Genomic DNA, 13,383 nt, shown 5'->3' on the forward strand with positions numbered 1-13,383 from the left:
CATCCCGCCCCTGTGGCTCTGCCGCCGGTACCGGCGGGGCGAGGCCGCTCCCAGGGCAGCTCCGGAGCGATCCCCGGTGTCCCGGAGCCGCGCCCGGCGGGCGGTGCGGGCACAGGGAGCCGGTGCCTTCCCTCCTGCGGGAAACCCAGAGCCGGCGGTGCCTCCCCCGTGCTCGGGCACCGCGGGTACCGCGCTGCCCTCCCGGTGCGGGGCGATGCGGGCTCCGCCACCGCCCGCTGGGGCGGGGAACGGGTTAAGGGCGGGGGGCGGAGGGCCCGGCCCGGCCCTGCCCGCCCCTATTTAAGGCGGCGGCGGGCGCGGGTGGCTCGGTGCGATGGCGGCTCCGCGCCGGCCGAGCGGCGGGGGGCTGCGGAGAGCCCCGCATGACGGGCGGCTGGACGAGATCAACAAGGTGGGGCTGGGGCCGCCTCCCGACCCGACCCGACCCCGCGGGGAGTGGGGAGGGGGCTGCGGCGGGGGCGGGCGGGGCAGGAGGAAGAGGAGGAGGGGGGCGGTGGGTGCAGGAGGAGCTGGAGACCCCTCTGCCCAACGCCCTTTGGGGAGGGGATGCGGCCGCAGGGGGAAGCGGGGTTTCTGCGGGGATCGCTCTCCATCCGCTGGTATTGCCCTCTCAGGCGGCTCTCTGCTCCCCGTGCATCGCACATCGGCAGGTCCGAGCGGGCTGGTGGGCGCCCGGGGGCTGACTGCTGTGAAATTCCCTTTGGGAACGTGCTCCGGCAAGAATGGGGACTATTGTTCTCCTGGAGGATTTCATCCTCCTCTCTGCTGTATCGAGTGCTTCAACTTTTTCTTCCCGGAATGAGAAGTTTCTGCTCCTCAGAGCTGACTCCAGCCTTCCTAGCTTTTCATTACAGCGGGTGAACGGGCTGCCCAGGATAGCTGGACGTCCCACAAGGCTCGGGCAGGGGGAATGGAACCTCCTGGATTAGTGCAAAGTGCACTGGGCTTCGTGCCCTTCAAGCCAGGGTCAGGCAAGGTCCTTTTCCCCCAAGCTCCAGGCTTACCCTGTCCCTTGCTTGGCATGGTTATGGGGGCAGTTCTGTTGGCATCCCTCCCAGCTAAGAGCAGTTCTGAGGGTGAAAAGAAGGTTTTAACCTCGAAGCAAACAGTGCTGGGACTTCTAGCACTTCTTAGGTGCTCCTTTAGTTAGCGACACCTTGGTGTTACAAGTGCAGAAATCAAATCGCTGTACAATATGAGAGGAGGTGGGCTCACCCTGTTCTCACATTGACTAAGCTATGAAAAGTAGCAATATGCTCCTCCAGTGAGACAGTAGAGGTGAAGTTTAGGTCACTGGAGAGGGAATTAAGTCATTAGAAATTACTCAATTAACTAGAAATTAGGATGTGCTGTGGAATAACAGCAGAAAAAGAGATGTCAGGTATAAGGTGTAGAATAAAAGCACTTTGTTGAGATGGAGCCTTTGTAACCTGCTGCTGGAAGGCAGACACAGCACACCCTGCACCAAGGTGTATAGCTGGGTCTAACATACATCCCCTAGCCAAGGTGGTGATGGCCCCTAGGCTGAGGCTCAAGGGACTGTGCTGTACCTACTGCTGCAGCTTCAGCTTCTCCACAGCCTCCAGCATCACACAGGCACAAGGTGGATACGTGATCCTTTAAGCTGGTGGGAGCTGTAGGACTGAGTCTGGGAAGCTGTGCTTGCTGGGGTGCTGGGGGTGTGCCACTGCTGTGTCCCGAGGCTCAGGGCTGTTCCCACACAGGGGACAGGTTCCCTGTCTCTCCCCTAAGCTGACATCACTTCTGGCCTTTTCTTTGGCTGAGGTTTGGGTGACAAAAATGAAACAAGCTATGTGACTTCCCTCTGACAGAGCTGCTTGTTTGCATGCTTGCTGCCCTGTGTGCTGGCTCAGCACTATGAGATGGGGTTTGAGCAGCTCAAAACCAAGCTGCAGATAGCATGGGTGGCAGATGCCCGTGGATCCTCAGAAGCCATTGTGCTCTGGGCAGCAACCCCCACGCTGCTGTGCTCTGCCAGCTCTGTGTGGCAAGGAGGGAGTGCAGCAAACAGCCTCACACCTCCCTGACAAACAGCTGATACAGAAACTTGGGCTGATACTGTGGCTGGAGCCAGGGAGGGGGTTTCCCCAGCACCGAAGAGCCCTAAGGCTGTAAAACAGTCAAGTGCTCCTAATAAAACCTATCAGGCCAAATTCCTATCAGGCTTAATCTCATTGTCTCATCCTAACACTTAGCTCCCTCCAGCTCTGTTTTCCTGGCTGGTTTCTACCCCAGAGCTCTCTCTGGGACATGGGTCTGGCAGGAGTAGACTGAGTGCACATGTGCTGCTGAAGGATAGCCCAGTCCTAGTGCTGACTTCCCTCTTCCAGCCTGGACCACTCTTCTGGGCTCCCCTCTTGGTTTTTCCCCTCTTTTCAGGCAATGCAATCACATTGTCCAGCCTCGTGCATCAAGGTGGCAGGTCTAATCCAGCACAGATTAGTTTCAACCTTGTTTTACCTTCTAATGCTCTGGGCTGCAGGGAAGGAATTCAGCCTGTTAGAGAGCAGGTGCCTGCTTCTCCCATTAAGGGCAGGCATGAGCATCCCTCAGCCCTTCCCAGCCCCTGCAGGCAGGGTGGCTGGCATTCAGCACTTAAACATCCCTGTGAGAGCTTGGCCTGCCACTTGGAGTCACCTTTTTGGGGAGCAAGGATGGATGTGGCTTTGCTCAGGTTGTGTTGCAGGTAACTGGGACTTGTCTGACTGAGTTTATTGGCTTAGAAAAGTCTCTCAACAGCTCAAGGAAGGCTGTTCAGGGCAGGAGCGGGGGAGAGGCTTTTAAAGCAGTTCTTATTAATAGAACATGCTCCTTAAAATGGGAACTTTAGCAAAGGGCTCTAGGAGGAACTTCAGTAACTTCAGTCAGGCTCTAGGAGGAACTTTCAGCCACTCTGAGTTTGAGTTTGAGTCACGGGCCCTGGGGACTGAATTCCTGTGTGCCATTGTGAGTGTTTTCCTTATCACAGTCACAGCCCAGCTCACACGCAATGTGGAGAGTGGAATGCCTTTCAAATACAGCCCCTTGTTGCTTCCTTGCACCTGGAGCAGAGCTGAGGTGCTGGTGGCCTCTCCAGCCTCCCTACAGTCCTAATCCTGTGTGCAGTGTCACCTGTGCTGCTCTTGTGTCACACTGCCAGGGGCTGGTGGCCTCCTGGGCGTGTGTCCCTCAGCCATCAGGAATGGATGCATTCCCTTCAGTGTTCACCATTTCTGTGCTGCTTCTTGCTCCCAGAGAGATGCTGTGCTCTGCCCTCACATCCCCTGTCCTGCTGGGAGGTGGAAGCTGCTTGCTGCTCCTGCAGGGCAGGAATGAAGCTGTGACCTAGTGGCCAGGAGGTGTTTTGGCCCTGTTTTGGCTTTCAGTGATGTTTGCCTTCTGCAGAGGCTGTTCAGTGGTGATGGCAGCAGGTAACACTACTCTGGTCTCTGGTGACTCCTGCTGCTGCCTGGGCCCAGGTCTCGAAGCTGAATTGGGCCCTTTGTGTTGGGCTGGTAAATGATACCCCTGGGTAGAAATAACTGAGCTAAATGAAACTGAGTTTGCAAAGGAGAGCAAAAGAAGGAACTGGAAATGTTTTTCACCACACACAGCTCTCCGTTTGAGTTGGTGACCATGGTGATGAGGGAAGGCAGTGTCACACTGGTTTTGTGGCCATGATCTCTGGTGTCCCATCTGGAGTTTCTGGGGTGGGAGGAGGGGGTGGCAGTCACTTCTGTCCTAGTGGACTTCCTACAAAACCCTAGTTCAGCTGCAGGGAAAAGACTTGCCATGGCAGTGAAGGTTTGAGGGTTCCCTGAGCAGTCCAAGCTCCCCTGTCCCAGTGAGGAAGGAGGGAGAGCTCCAGGTGTGTGGGATCCAGAGCACAGGAGCATGATTAGGATGGCCAACAGTGATCAGCACACAAGGCTCTTGGTGACCCATTCCTGCCTTCCCCATGAGCATGGGGAGCAGTGGTGAGGAACACATTCCCAGAGCAGGGAACAGCCTCAGCCCTCCATCCACTAACCCCTCAAGGGGTTTGTCCTGGACAGACCATGCATAAACTGTGCAGATGTTAATGATTTCTGCACTGAAGAATGTGGTGTTGTGCAGAACACAGAGCGAGTCATGAAGCTGTGCTGGGCTGGAGCTGGGCGGTGTGGGAGGGCAGGGACAGGAGCAAGGCCCTGCTGCTCACAGCTGTGGGGAGTGCTGCTGGCAGGGCATGTGCATGTTGTGGTCTGTTCTCTTGGGTATCTGAAGGTTTTTGAGGTGGGGCTAGGGACAAGTGACCAGAAGTGATTCAGGGCTTCCCCTCCAGCCCGAGCGGGGTAGAGGGGGGAAAATGGATATTTGGTATAAGAGTTCCTAAGCCCAAAATACCTGTTCTCTTGGGCATATGACATTCTGCAAACTTTGCCTGCTCTATTTGCAACCCTCTGAGTTTATCTAAGAGTTTGAAATCTGAGATAAGAGTGCTTTTTGCAAGGACTAGGAGCCCTTGCTAGAAATAAGTGCCCAATCCACATGCTAAGTGTGCTTAGCATGAGATGTGGGGAGTGGAAACCCTGGGTGAGCAAGAACAGGGGCTTTCATGCAGTTATTCCAAAGGTAGGTGGGGTCCAGTCCTCCCTCAATCTGCCAGTGAGAAATCTGAGATATCAGAGGGATTCCCCTTGCACTGGAATGTTAATGACAAGGTGTGGAGGGATTCAGGCCATTTTCAAGTCTCCTGATGCTGTTGCTGAGCTGTGATTCTCTGGGAATTGTGTGAGTCTTCTGGCTAATTCTGCCTTTGGAGGTGCCCTCTAGGGTGTTTTCCTTTGCATCTTTAACCTTGAGGATATATATATTTTTTTCTGTTTTAGGAGTTTCTCTGTGACCCGAAGTTCAGTAATGAAAAAGACCTGGAGGAGAAGTTGGCAGTGTTCAAAGGTGAGAACTGGAGGGTCGCCCTGTCCTTTGAGCCTTACTGTTTGCTCTGAACCAGATTATTTTCCTCAGCACTTGGATCTCACCAGCCTGAGATTCTCTGCCAAATACAAGTGACTGAGCTGGGATGGATGCCTTCCCCCTTGCTTGTGGGACTTGGTGAAACTCTCTGGAGAGGTGTTTTCCACACAAGCCTTTGTGCTTCTCCTGCTTGCAGGGCAGGGACTTGTCACCCTACAGACATCCTGCCTGGCAGCTGCTGTTACTACAAAACCTGCTGTGTGGGCAAAACCCTGGGGAGCAGCAAAGGAGGATGGTTTCTGTCTAGTTACCCAGCAAGCTAACTGGCATAATGGACCATGCAATAGCTGGACTCTATTTTATTTTATTTTTTTCCAAGAAGTAGGAGGCCCTCATTCCGCAAAGCAGAAGTGTCGGCTACTTTCTGGAGGAGTTGGGGACTTCCTCTCTCCAAAAGTTTTAGTTCTTTCCCAGCCCCTTGACAGCAGAGGGAACACAGCACTGATATGTCTAGTTCTGGCCAAAGCCTGACTCCAGTGGGTCAGCAGATCCAGGGCTTAGGTCTGGGCCTTTTGCTGGGACAGGGGATAGAGAAACAGCTCAAAAGCCTGGAGTCCTCTGGAGCTTGTCCCCAGACTGGTTAGAGGACAAGATCTGGCAGGGTTATTCTGGTGTACCCACTTTCTTTCCAGGCAGTGGCTGAAGGCAGTTGGGAAAACATGCCTGCGTCACACTGCCTCGAGGCTTGTGCTCAGCCTGGCTCTAACCAAATAAAACCTGACCTTGCTTCCATTTCAGACATTGTCTGCTATTTCCCTTTGAATTTTGGCTTTGCAATCCAGCAAGGAAGAAGCTGGCTGGCGTTTTGTGATCCCTTACACTGCTGGGCACAGAGGAGCCTCCTGTGCTCCCCGATCTCTTTGTGTTGCCTTTTGTGTAGCTTTGGCTTTTGGCTGCAGCCCCGCATTATTTTTTCCCATCACAATTGGGGCTCTTCAAACATTGCAACTGTAGGTCACAGGCGCAGAATTCCCTGTAACGAGAGCCTTTGGCATCTCTTCCTGCTGCCTCGTGAGTTTGTCTCCGTGGCCTGTCCCTCTCTCCAAGGCCTCCTCCAGCTCCCCCAACAATCAGGTCATTGTGTGGTGATGGGGGGAATATTTCTTCTCTGCTGTCCTTCCCACTTCCTCCTCCCAGCCTGGGGGAGGCAAAGATGGAGCCCCCATGCAGTGTTTGTGTAAGTGTATTTGTGAGGGAGGGACCGTGCATGGGTTTTGCCCCACTATATCCCTGCTGCTGGGGTGGGAGGGAAATGTGAATGTGTGAGCTGAGGCTGATGTAAAGCTGCCTCTGTTCTCTGCAATGTTGGCTAAGTGTCAGCTCAGAAGAAAAGAAAACATGGGCTGGGCGTGGACATGGCAGAGCAGGGTTTGTGCCCCAGGCATATGCAGAGGTGCCTGACCCTGGTTAGGGAGGTGGCAGTTAAAATGCACAAGGTCATTCTGGTGAGGCAGTCCCACATCAAGTATCACTCTGGCCCCTAAATATGTGTGTTACAGCCCTGATTTCTTCTAGGATTGGTTGCTTGATGGGAGACATTTACTCCAGCCTGAAGCATGAATAGTTTTGGTTTGTACATGGTACTTCCTGTCCATGGTATTCTGTCCTGGTCAGCTCATGGCAGCAGGAATCCATGGGCTGAGACCCAGGTGAAGACATGCCAAGCCTCTGCCATTCCTTTGCCTCCTGCCCATCAGTCCAGTTAACCCAACAATTTCCTTTGGAAGCACAGGTCCTGGGAAGACTCCATTGTATGAAATAGCCACTCTTCCCTTTGGCTCCTTAAATCAGCCTGCCACTTCTGTGTTCATACTCATATGCCTGTTGGTGTCCCTGGGGCAGAGGCAAAAGGTCTTTTCCATTTTCCTTCCTGGGGCAAAGGAGCAGCCTGGAAGGGCTTGGTTAATTTGAGTCCTCCAAGGCCGTTGTGGGGAGTGAGTGCTCACTGCAGGGTGATTTCTCCAGCTCAGCATGGATGGATGGTGCCAGCAGGCATCTTGCTCTTTCCATTTAGTAGAGCTGAGGTGATGGGGGCGCCCTGTGGTGCTGGGAGCTGTATGGTCTGCAAGACAGACAAATCCTTGCCTGAAGAGCTTAAAGTCTAAATGGGGAACAGCTATCAACGGGTGGGGGGTGTGTAGGAAGCTCAGGTGTGCCACTTCAAAGGGCAGAAGCTGCACAGGACTGAATTCCTGAATTTTCTAACTCAAATCAGTGCTCTGCCTGTTACAGCATGCAAGTTTTTGTCCTGCAAAGCTAACCAGACCTTCTGGAGCAGGCTCTGCCTCTCTCTGACAATGCCGGAGTTGCTCAAGTCAGCAGTGTTTGACAGCAGGCTGGAAGGGCAAACAACCTGCTCCAGCATCACTGTGCCCAGGCATGTTCTTGGCTTCAGCCTCTTGATGTGGTCCTTGAGCATCTCTGCTGGCAGGTGCTGCTCTGGAGGGAGCACAGTGACGGGAGCACTGTGGAGTCTGTCCCTCATTACTGCAGGCAACTGCGTCATTTAATCCCCCCTCTAATCTGATCAAGCTTCATCTCGGGAGTGCTCAGGGGTTTGTTTTCCTTGCTACTCCTTCTGGGAGCCTGTTCCAGAGCTTTGTTTTTCTGGCTGGAAACCTTTTAACGCTGTTCATAGCCAGCTGATACCTTGTTCTCATGCCGGTGTTTTCCTTCAGCTTAAATGAAAAGCAGCCACAATTACAGAGAACTTAACTCTAGAGCCCTAGAGTTGAGATAAGGGTGCTAAAACCAGGCCTTGAGATGGTCTCCCCCTCTGAACTTTGCATTCAGCAGTATTTCAATCTTATCACCAAATGCTTTAATTCAGGGCTGTAAGCAGGCAGTGCTCCAAAGCCCTGCACACCCCCCTGCTCTAGAGTCCTGCTAACTTAATTCTGTGTCTCTTCCAGAGAAATACATGGAGTTTGACCTGAACAACCAAGGAGAAATTGGTGAGTGATTCTGAGGGATGCTGGGCTGGAAGAGCCACAGCCTGTCTGCTGCTGAATCTGCTGCTTCCTTCTGCATCATGGTGTTGAGGAGGAAAACTTGTGGGCTTTTCCTGTGTCCAGCCTTGCTTGGATCTTGATTGCCAGCCAGGGGCTTCCTTGGCTCTCCAGCCTCTGCCCCTCAGCTTCCTCAGTCTCTCTTTGCCTATTTCAAGATCTAAGCTCTTCTCAGTGCTGTTCTCCTGAAGTTCTGTTGATCTCCTCCACTTCTTTCTGCTCTAAATCCTTTTTTTTCTTCTCCCTTTTTCTCCACTGAGGCCTTCTTCTCAATCCTCTGCTGCAAAGCTGGGAATTCAGAGCTGGGAAGCTGCAGGACTTGGACAATCCTAGGGCTTGCCTGGCTTGAGGCAGGAGCTGTATAAATCCATGAGCACTTCTGGTGCAGAGAAACTCTTTGCTTTGCAAGGAAGGGAGCAGAGGGAAGCAAAGGACTTGGGTGTGAGTCTGGCTCAGCTGAGCAGCCCTGCTTTGGGCTCAGAAAGCACCAGTTACATAAAGTTCCAGCCTCCTGCAGGCCTGGAGCTGACACTGAAGTGTAATCACTTGTGCACTGTGCCTTTCCAGGAGGCAGCTGCCTCGTTCCCCTCCTCCACAAGTCTTCCAGCTGAAGTGAAGCCTGTGTGGAGCTGGAGAGGCCTGACTCAGGGCTTCCGGGAGGGAAGGGGCCCGCAGGTCTCAGCAGGCAGCAGTGCAATGGGAGGAAATGGCCTGTGGCGATGGGCAGGGGCGTCTGCTCCCCACAGCTTGTTTGTCTCCAGCTTTAACCCCAGTGTTGCTTCCCTCCTCCCCATCCTTGTGATTCTTGGCACCACAATCCGAGCTAGAGAGCACTGTCCCCACGTGTCTCTGGAGCACTTGGAGTTGTCCCTCTTCTCTGAGTGTGTGGTACTTTTATCTTGAGCTGCACAACTGGGAAGTGATGCTCTGTACTGGGCAGAGTGGCAGTGAGCTGTGCTGGAAGGCTTCTTGTGGCTTTTGGCAACAGCTTTTTAATGTTGTCAGTCACAGGGTGAGGCGGTCTCAGGTGGGAACTCCTGGCTCTGTCCCTAGGGTTGCTCTGTGCTCAGTGGGGTCACCCCTTGACAGCAGTGATTGCTCTTGCAGATTTGATGTCTGTCAAAAGGATGATGGAGAAGCTGGGGGCTCCGAAGACCCACCTAGAGCTGAAGAGGATGATCTCTGAGGTGACTGGAGGGGTCAGCGACACCATTTCCTACCAGGACTTTGTCAACTTGATGCTTGGGAAACGCTCTGCCGTGCTCAAACTGTGAGTGTCCTGGGCTGGAGCCAGGGAGAGCAGCAGCACCTGAGCTGCTCTGGGGGGAAGCTGGGAAGCACAGGCTGTTCTGTCTGGTGGAGCTGGAGCTGTGCACACCCAGTGTTCATGGAGGGAGATGAGGATCCTTGTGCAGGGGAGTCTGCAGGGTGCCATGGAGGGTGTACAAGCCCGTGGTGAGGCTGAGCAGTGGCGAGTGCTCCCAGCAGAGCTGCCTGCTGTGTGTTAGCACCAGGCTTCCTCCCGCGTGCTCCATGGGAGCCATTCCCCTCCCTTCCCGAGGGTGTGCAGGCATTCAGCACTGCAGGACTTCTTCCCATCTCTTCTCTGAGGATCCTGCTGGCTTTGGGGACGCAGACTTCCCCTGTGGATGGTGGCAGGACTTGAGTGAATGATGGTCCTGCCAGCACCAGTAGTGCTGGCTCCTGTATCCCGCAGGATGCTCCATCCCTGTCTGATCTTGGAGGGATGGGCAGTAGATGGAGATGGGGCACATGGTTAAAACAGCTGGCTCGTGCTGGGAGAGGTTTTCTGTGATACAGGCTGCCAGCACTAGCCTCCCACGGCCCCCTCTGCCCTCTCAACAGGGCTCTGAAAGTGCTGCTCTAACAAATGGCTTCCAAACACTTGCTTGGCTCCATCTCCATCCCATTGAAGCCTGGCATTTCCTTTCACAGCTCAAAGGCTGGCCCTGCTTTTGTGTCTGAAACTGCCATGAATAGGAGCTGATCCTCTCCATCCTCCTTACCCCTTTTTGAAGGCAGCTTTAGAAACACAGCCAGCTTTCCGGGCAGGTTGGGAGGAAGAATCTTGCACCCACCTCTCACGTGGTTTCTCTAAGCTGGGACATGTTTGCTGGCAGATTCTCCCCACTGTGTGCTGTGTCTCTGTCGTGATGCTCCTCTTCCAAGCAGACACAGACTTCTGACATCCCTGCTCCTCCTTTTTCTCCACAGAAACAGACAGAGCCTGCAGCGTGTCCTGTATCTCCCATCCCTCCTCCCAACTGCAGCAGCTTTCACAAACAGGTCCCTTCTCTTGCTAACAGACACCCCATTGTCTGTTGGACGCTGTAGAGCAGGAGCAGAAATGTAAAACTCGTCCTAAGAGCAGTACAGCCCTTTGATCCATCGAGGCAGCTGGCATTCCCAGCGTAGCTGCAGTCCTCAGGGAGGAAGACAGTGCTAGTGGTTACAAAATGCTTGAGATTCCTACAGCCAGTGCCTTGCTCCTTGTTTTTGCTCTCTCCCCTGGCTGTAATTGCTGTTGCTTGCTCGGTGTTGGCTTCTGAATGTTCTGTTGTGTGGTTATGTGCAAGGTGGGCCAGGAGTGGTATTTGCTTTTACGCAGCAGGAGCACTTGGCATGCAGTGTGTGCCCAGGGGATTTCGGAAGTGGCTGTCTAAATAAAATGTGCTAATCCTCTGGGCTCTGAGAGGAAAACCGGCAGAGACTTTGGGAACCCACTCCTGGTAGCTGCTGGAAAAGCCAGCCTGGCAGCACTGCCCTCTGTTGGCTTTCCCTGCTTTGTTAATTATCTAAGTGCTCTTTGTAGGGGAGCCAGATGCTCTTTTTCAGCAGAGAATGCCACCCCCAATGATGGATAAATATACATTTGCTTTTTTTTTTAATTGGCAATATCTGTTGTGTTTTGCAGGGTCATGATGTTTGAAGGAAAAGCCAATGAAAGCAACCGAAAACCTTCTGGTCCACCTCCAGAGAGAGACATAGCCAGCCTCCCTTGAAGAGGACAGGCTGTAAAATGGGCACTGTTTGCTTTGCTGGTCTGTAACAGAGGTTACCTGTGCTTTGTTACTCTTTGCTGTGGACAGTCCTAGTTTTCAACTAACCTGCCTTAGAGGAACAGCAAGGGAAGCTGGAGACCCCCAGCTCGTGTCTTTCTGCTGCATCCCTTAGCCAACTTGATCTGTTAGACAGAAGCCGTAGCACCAAGTGTTATGTGAGACCAAAAAGAACAAAAAATATCCTGTGATTTTACTCTTTCCTCTGCCCTTCCTGCATTTCTCAGACGAGGAGCTACTTTGTTCCCAGCCTGTGGATTCAGAGCTGTGCTTGTCATGACAGGTTCCTAATGGTCCTTGCTGCCAGACACGGACAAAGCCCCTGAGAGCGGCTTCATGGGTGTAAAGAAATAAGTGCCTTCTCTGCTCCATCCTCCTGTTCCTACTTTGGACTTAGTTCTTCCCCTCCTGACCTCCCCAAAATTCAAATCAGCCTCCCACATCTGTCTGCTCCTATGGGGAATGTGCTTGGACACAGAGATCTGCCTGCACAGCCTGCTGGGGTGGGGACAGTTTGTCTGTTCTGGGGGCTCATCCTGCGGGCAGATCTCAGGGTCCAACACCAGCCACTGCAAGTGAGGATGGTTAATGCCACCTTGGGGACCCCCTTCCTGATAAATCACCACTTGGGCCCGACCAGGAGTGTAACCTCTGGGCAGGTGATTGTCTGTCTCATCCATGGAGTCCAGAAACAAGCTGTGATGCCTTTGCAGCCCCACAGGATTCCTGGGGCAAGTGAAACCTCCAGGTGAAAGGAAAACTGAGCCTGGCCAGAGCAGTTGCAGATGAGGATCTGTCCTCGGGCAGCTGCTCTGTCCCTCTGATTTTTGCAAACCTCCCTGTATGTGTTTCAGCCTAGTCCCTTGGGACTGTCCATTTCCCTGATGGATAAGCCCTCAAATCTGCAAAATAAGAAGGGCTGCAAGTATGGAATATGAGCTGGGACTGTGCTATCCACGCTCTGGGTACTGTGGTGATTCTTGTTCCATACACAATTTCTGGAATTCAGGTGTTTGCTCTTTGGCCTTCCCCTCTTCTTTTCTTAAATGTTCTTGACAGCTTTTAACTTTTTTAAATCATGGTTTAGTAAGTACATTTTTTAAAGGAAATACAGATGATTAACTCTACTAGCTGATTGTTCCTGCCAAAGGCTGCACTTTTAAATAATTTAAAAAACCAACAAAAACATTCTCACTACTGTTTGTGTGAAAACCAAAACTGTAACAGAGAGAAAAATTATGAGCAAAAGCAGCACCAGTCTACTTCAAGGACTGAAAATAAATCTTTTGAAGCTACACAGTGTGTCAGTGTTTACTGTTATCTCCTCTGAAGTTTGGTCCATATGACTGGTTGAAGATTAAGAGAGCTGGTTTCCAAGTCTGTTAATATAAACCCTTAAACAGATCCAGGAGATAGGTTTGGACTGTCTTGATCTGATCTTTATCTGTAATAACTGACTGAAAGCCATGGAGTTTGTGGGATGAAATACAGACGCCACCTCCTGAAAGCTGGCTCTTTTTTCTGACTTACTGAAAAAGAAACAGGGGCCAGTGCTTGTTTTAAGGAATAACTTGTTTATTGAGAGCAGACACTTGCAATGCTTCTCTTGAAGGAAGGGGGTTTTTATTATTCTCTCTGCTCTTGAAGCAATTGCCCAAGGTTCTTGTCTGATGTGAATTATCTAAAGGGGAGACCACGTTTCCCAGGGAGTTACTGTGTGCACTTTTTTCACATGTTTCTCAAAAGGACAGGATTTCCCTGAGATCACAGCCCCATGTCTGCTTTCTGCTGCCTGGTAGCCTCTGGGAATGCACCTGCTTTTTGTGGCTGTGTGTTGAAGCTGTTGTTCACTTAGGAAATAAAGGAAGCATATTACACGAGGGAAACTTGGATGTGGTTTGCTGCAGTTCAGGTCACTGCCCAAAGCCATCATTGCTTGTCTCTGTGTAAATCCTTGTCCTTTTTGGTCCTGGAAAAGAGAATGACCTGCTAGAGCTGGAAACAGCCCTTCTCAAAATGTCCCCATAGGGCTGAGTGCTGGTGTTCTGTCTAAGTGGGAGCTGAACCCCTCAAAACTTGCACAAGTAACAAAATCGGGGACCTGGTGTGATCAAGCCCCCACATTTTGCTTTTGTGTGGTCCTGGAGCACAATAAGGCTCCTCCAGCTCACAGAGCTGCTGTGTTTGCAGCTCAGCCACCCTGCACTGGAGCTGACCCAGAGCATCCCTGTGCTCCCACTGCAGCCCATGCCAAGGGA

The 13,383-nt window shown here is 52.4% G+C and overlaps 1 protein-coding gene across 1 annotated transcript; it reads left to right on the top strand.

Moving 5' to 3' along the window:
* The first annotated feature begins 265 nt into the window (after positions 1-265).
* On the top strand, positions 266-12,420 carry AIF1L (allograft inflammatory factor 1 like). Its single transcript, XM_054646411.2, has 5 exons — positions 266-412; positions 4,893-4,959; positions 7,950-7,991; positions 9,153-9,315; positions 10,981-12,420. Exons 1-5 carry the CDS (start codon positions 335-337, stop codon positions 11,066-11,068), a joined length of 438 nt encoding a protein of 145 aa, XP_054502386.2. The 5' UTR covers positions 266-334; the 3' UTR covers positions 11,069-12,420.
* Positions 12,421-13,383: the final 963 nt, after the last annotated feature.

Source organism: Agelaius phoeniceus, chromosome 21 (assembly GCF_051311805.1).
Source record: "Agelaius phoeniceus isolate bAgePho1 chromosome 21, bAgePho1.hap1, whole genome shotgun sequence".
In the NCBI taxonomy this organism is placed as follows: domain Eukaryota; kingdom Metazoa; phylum Chordata; class Aves; order Passeriformes; family Icteridae; genus Agelaius; species Agelaius phoeniceus.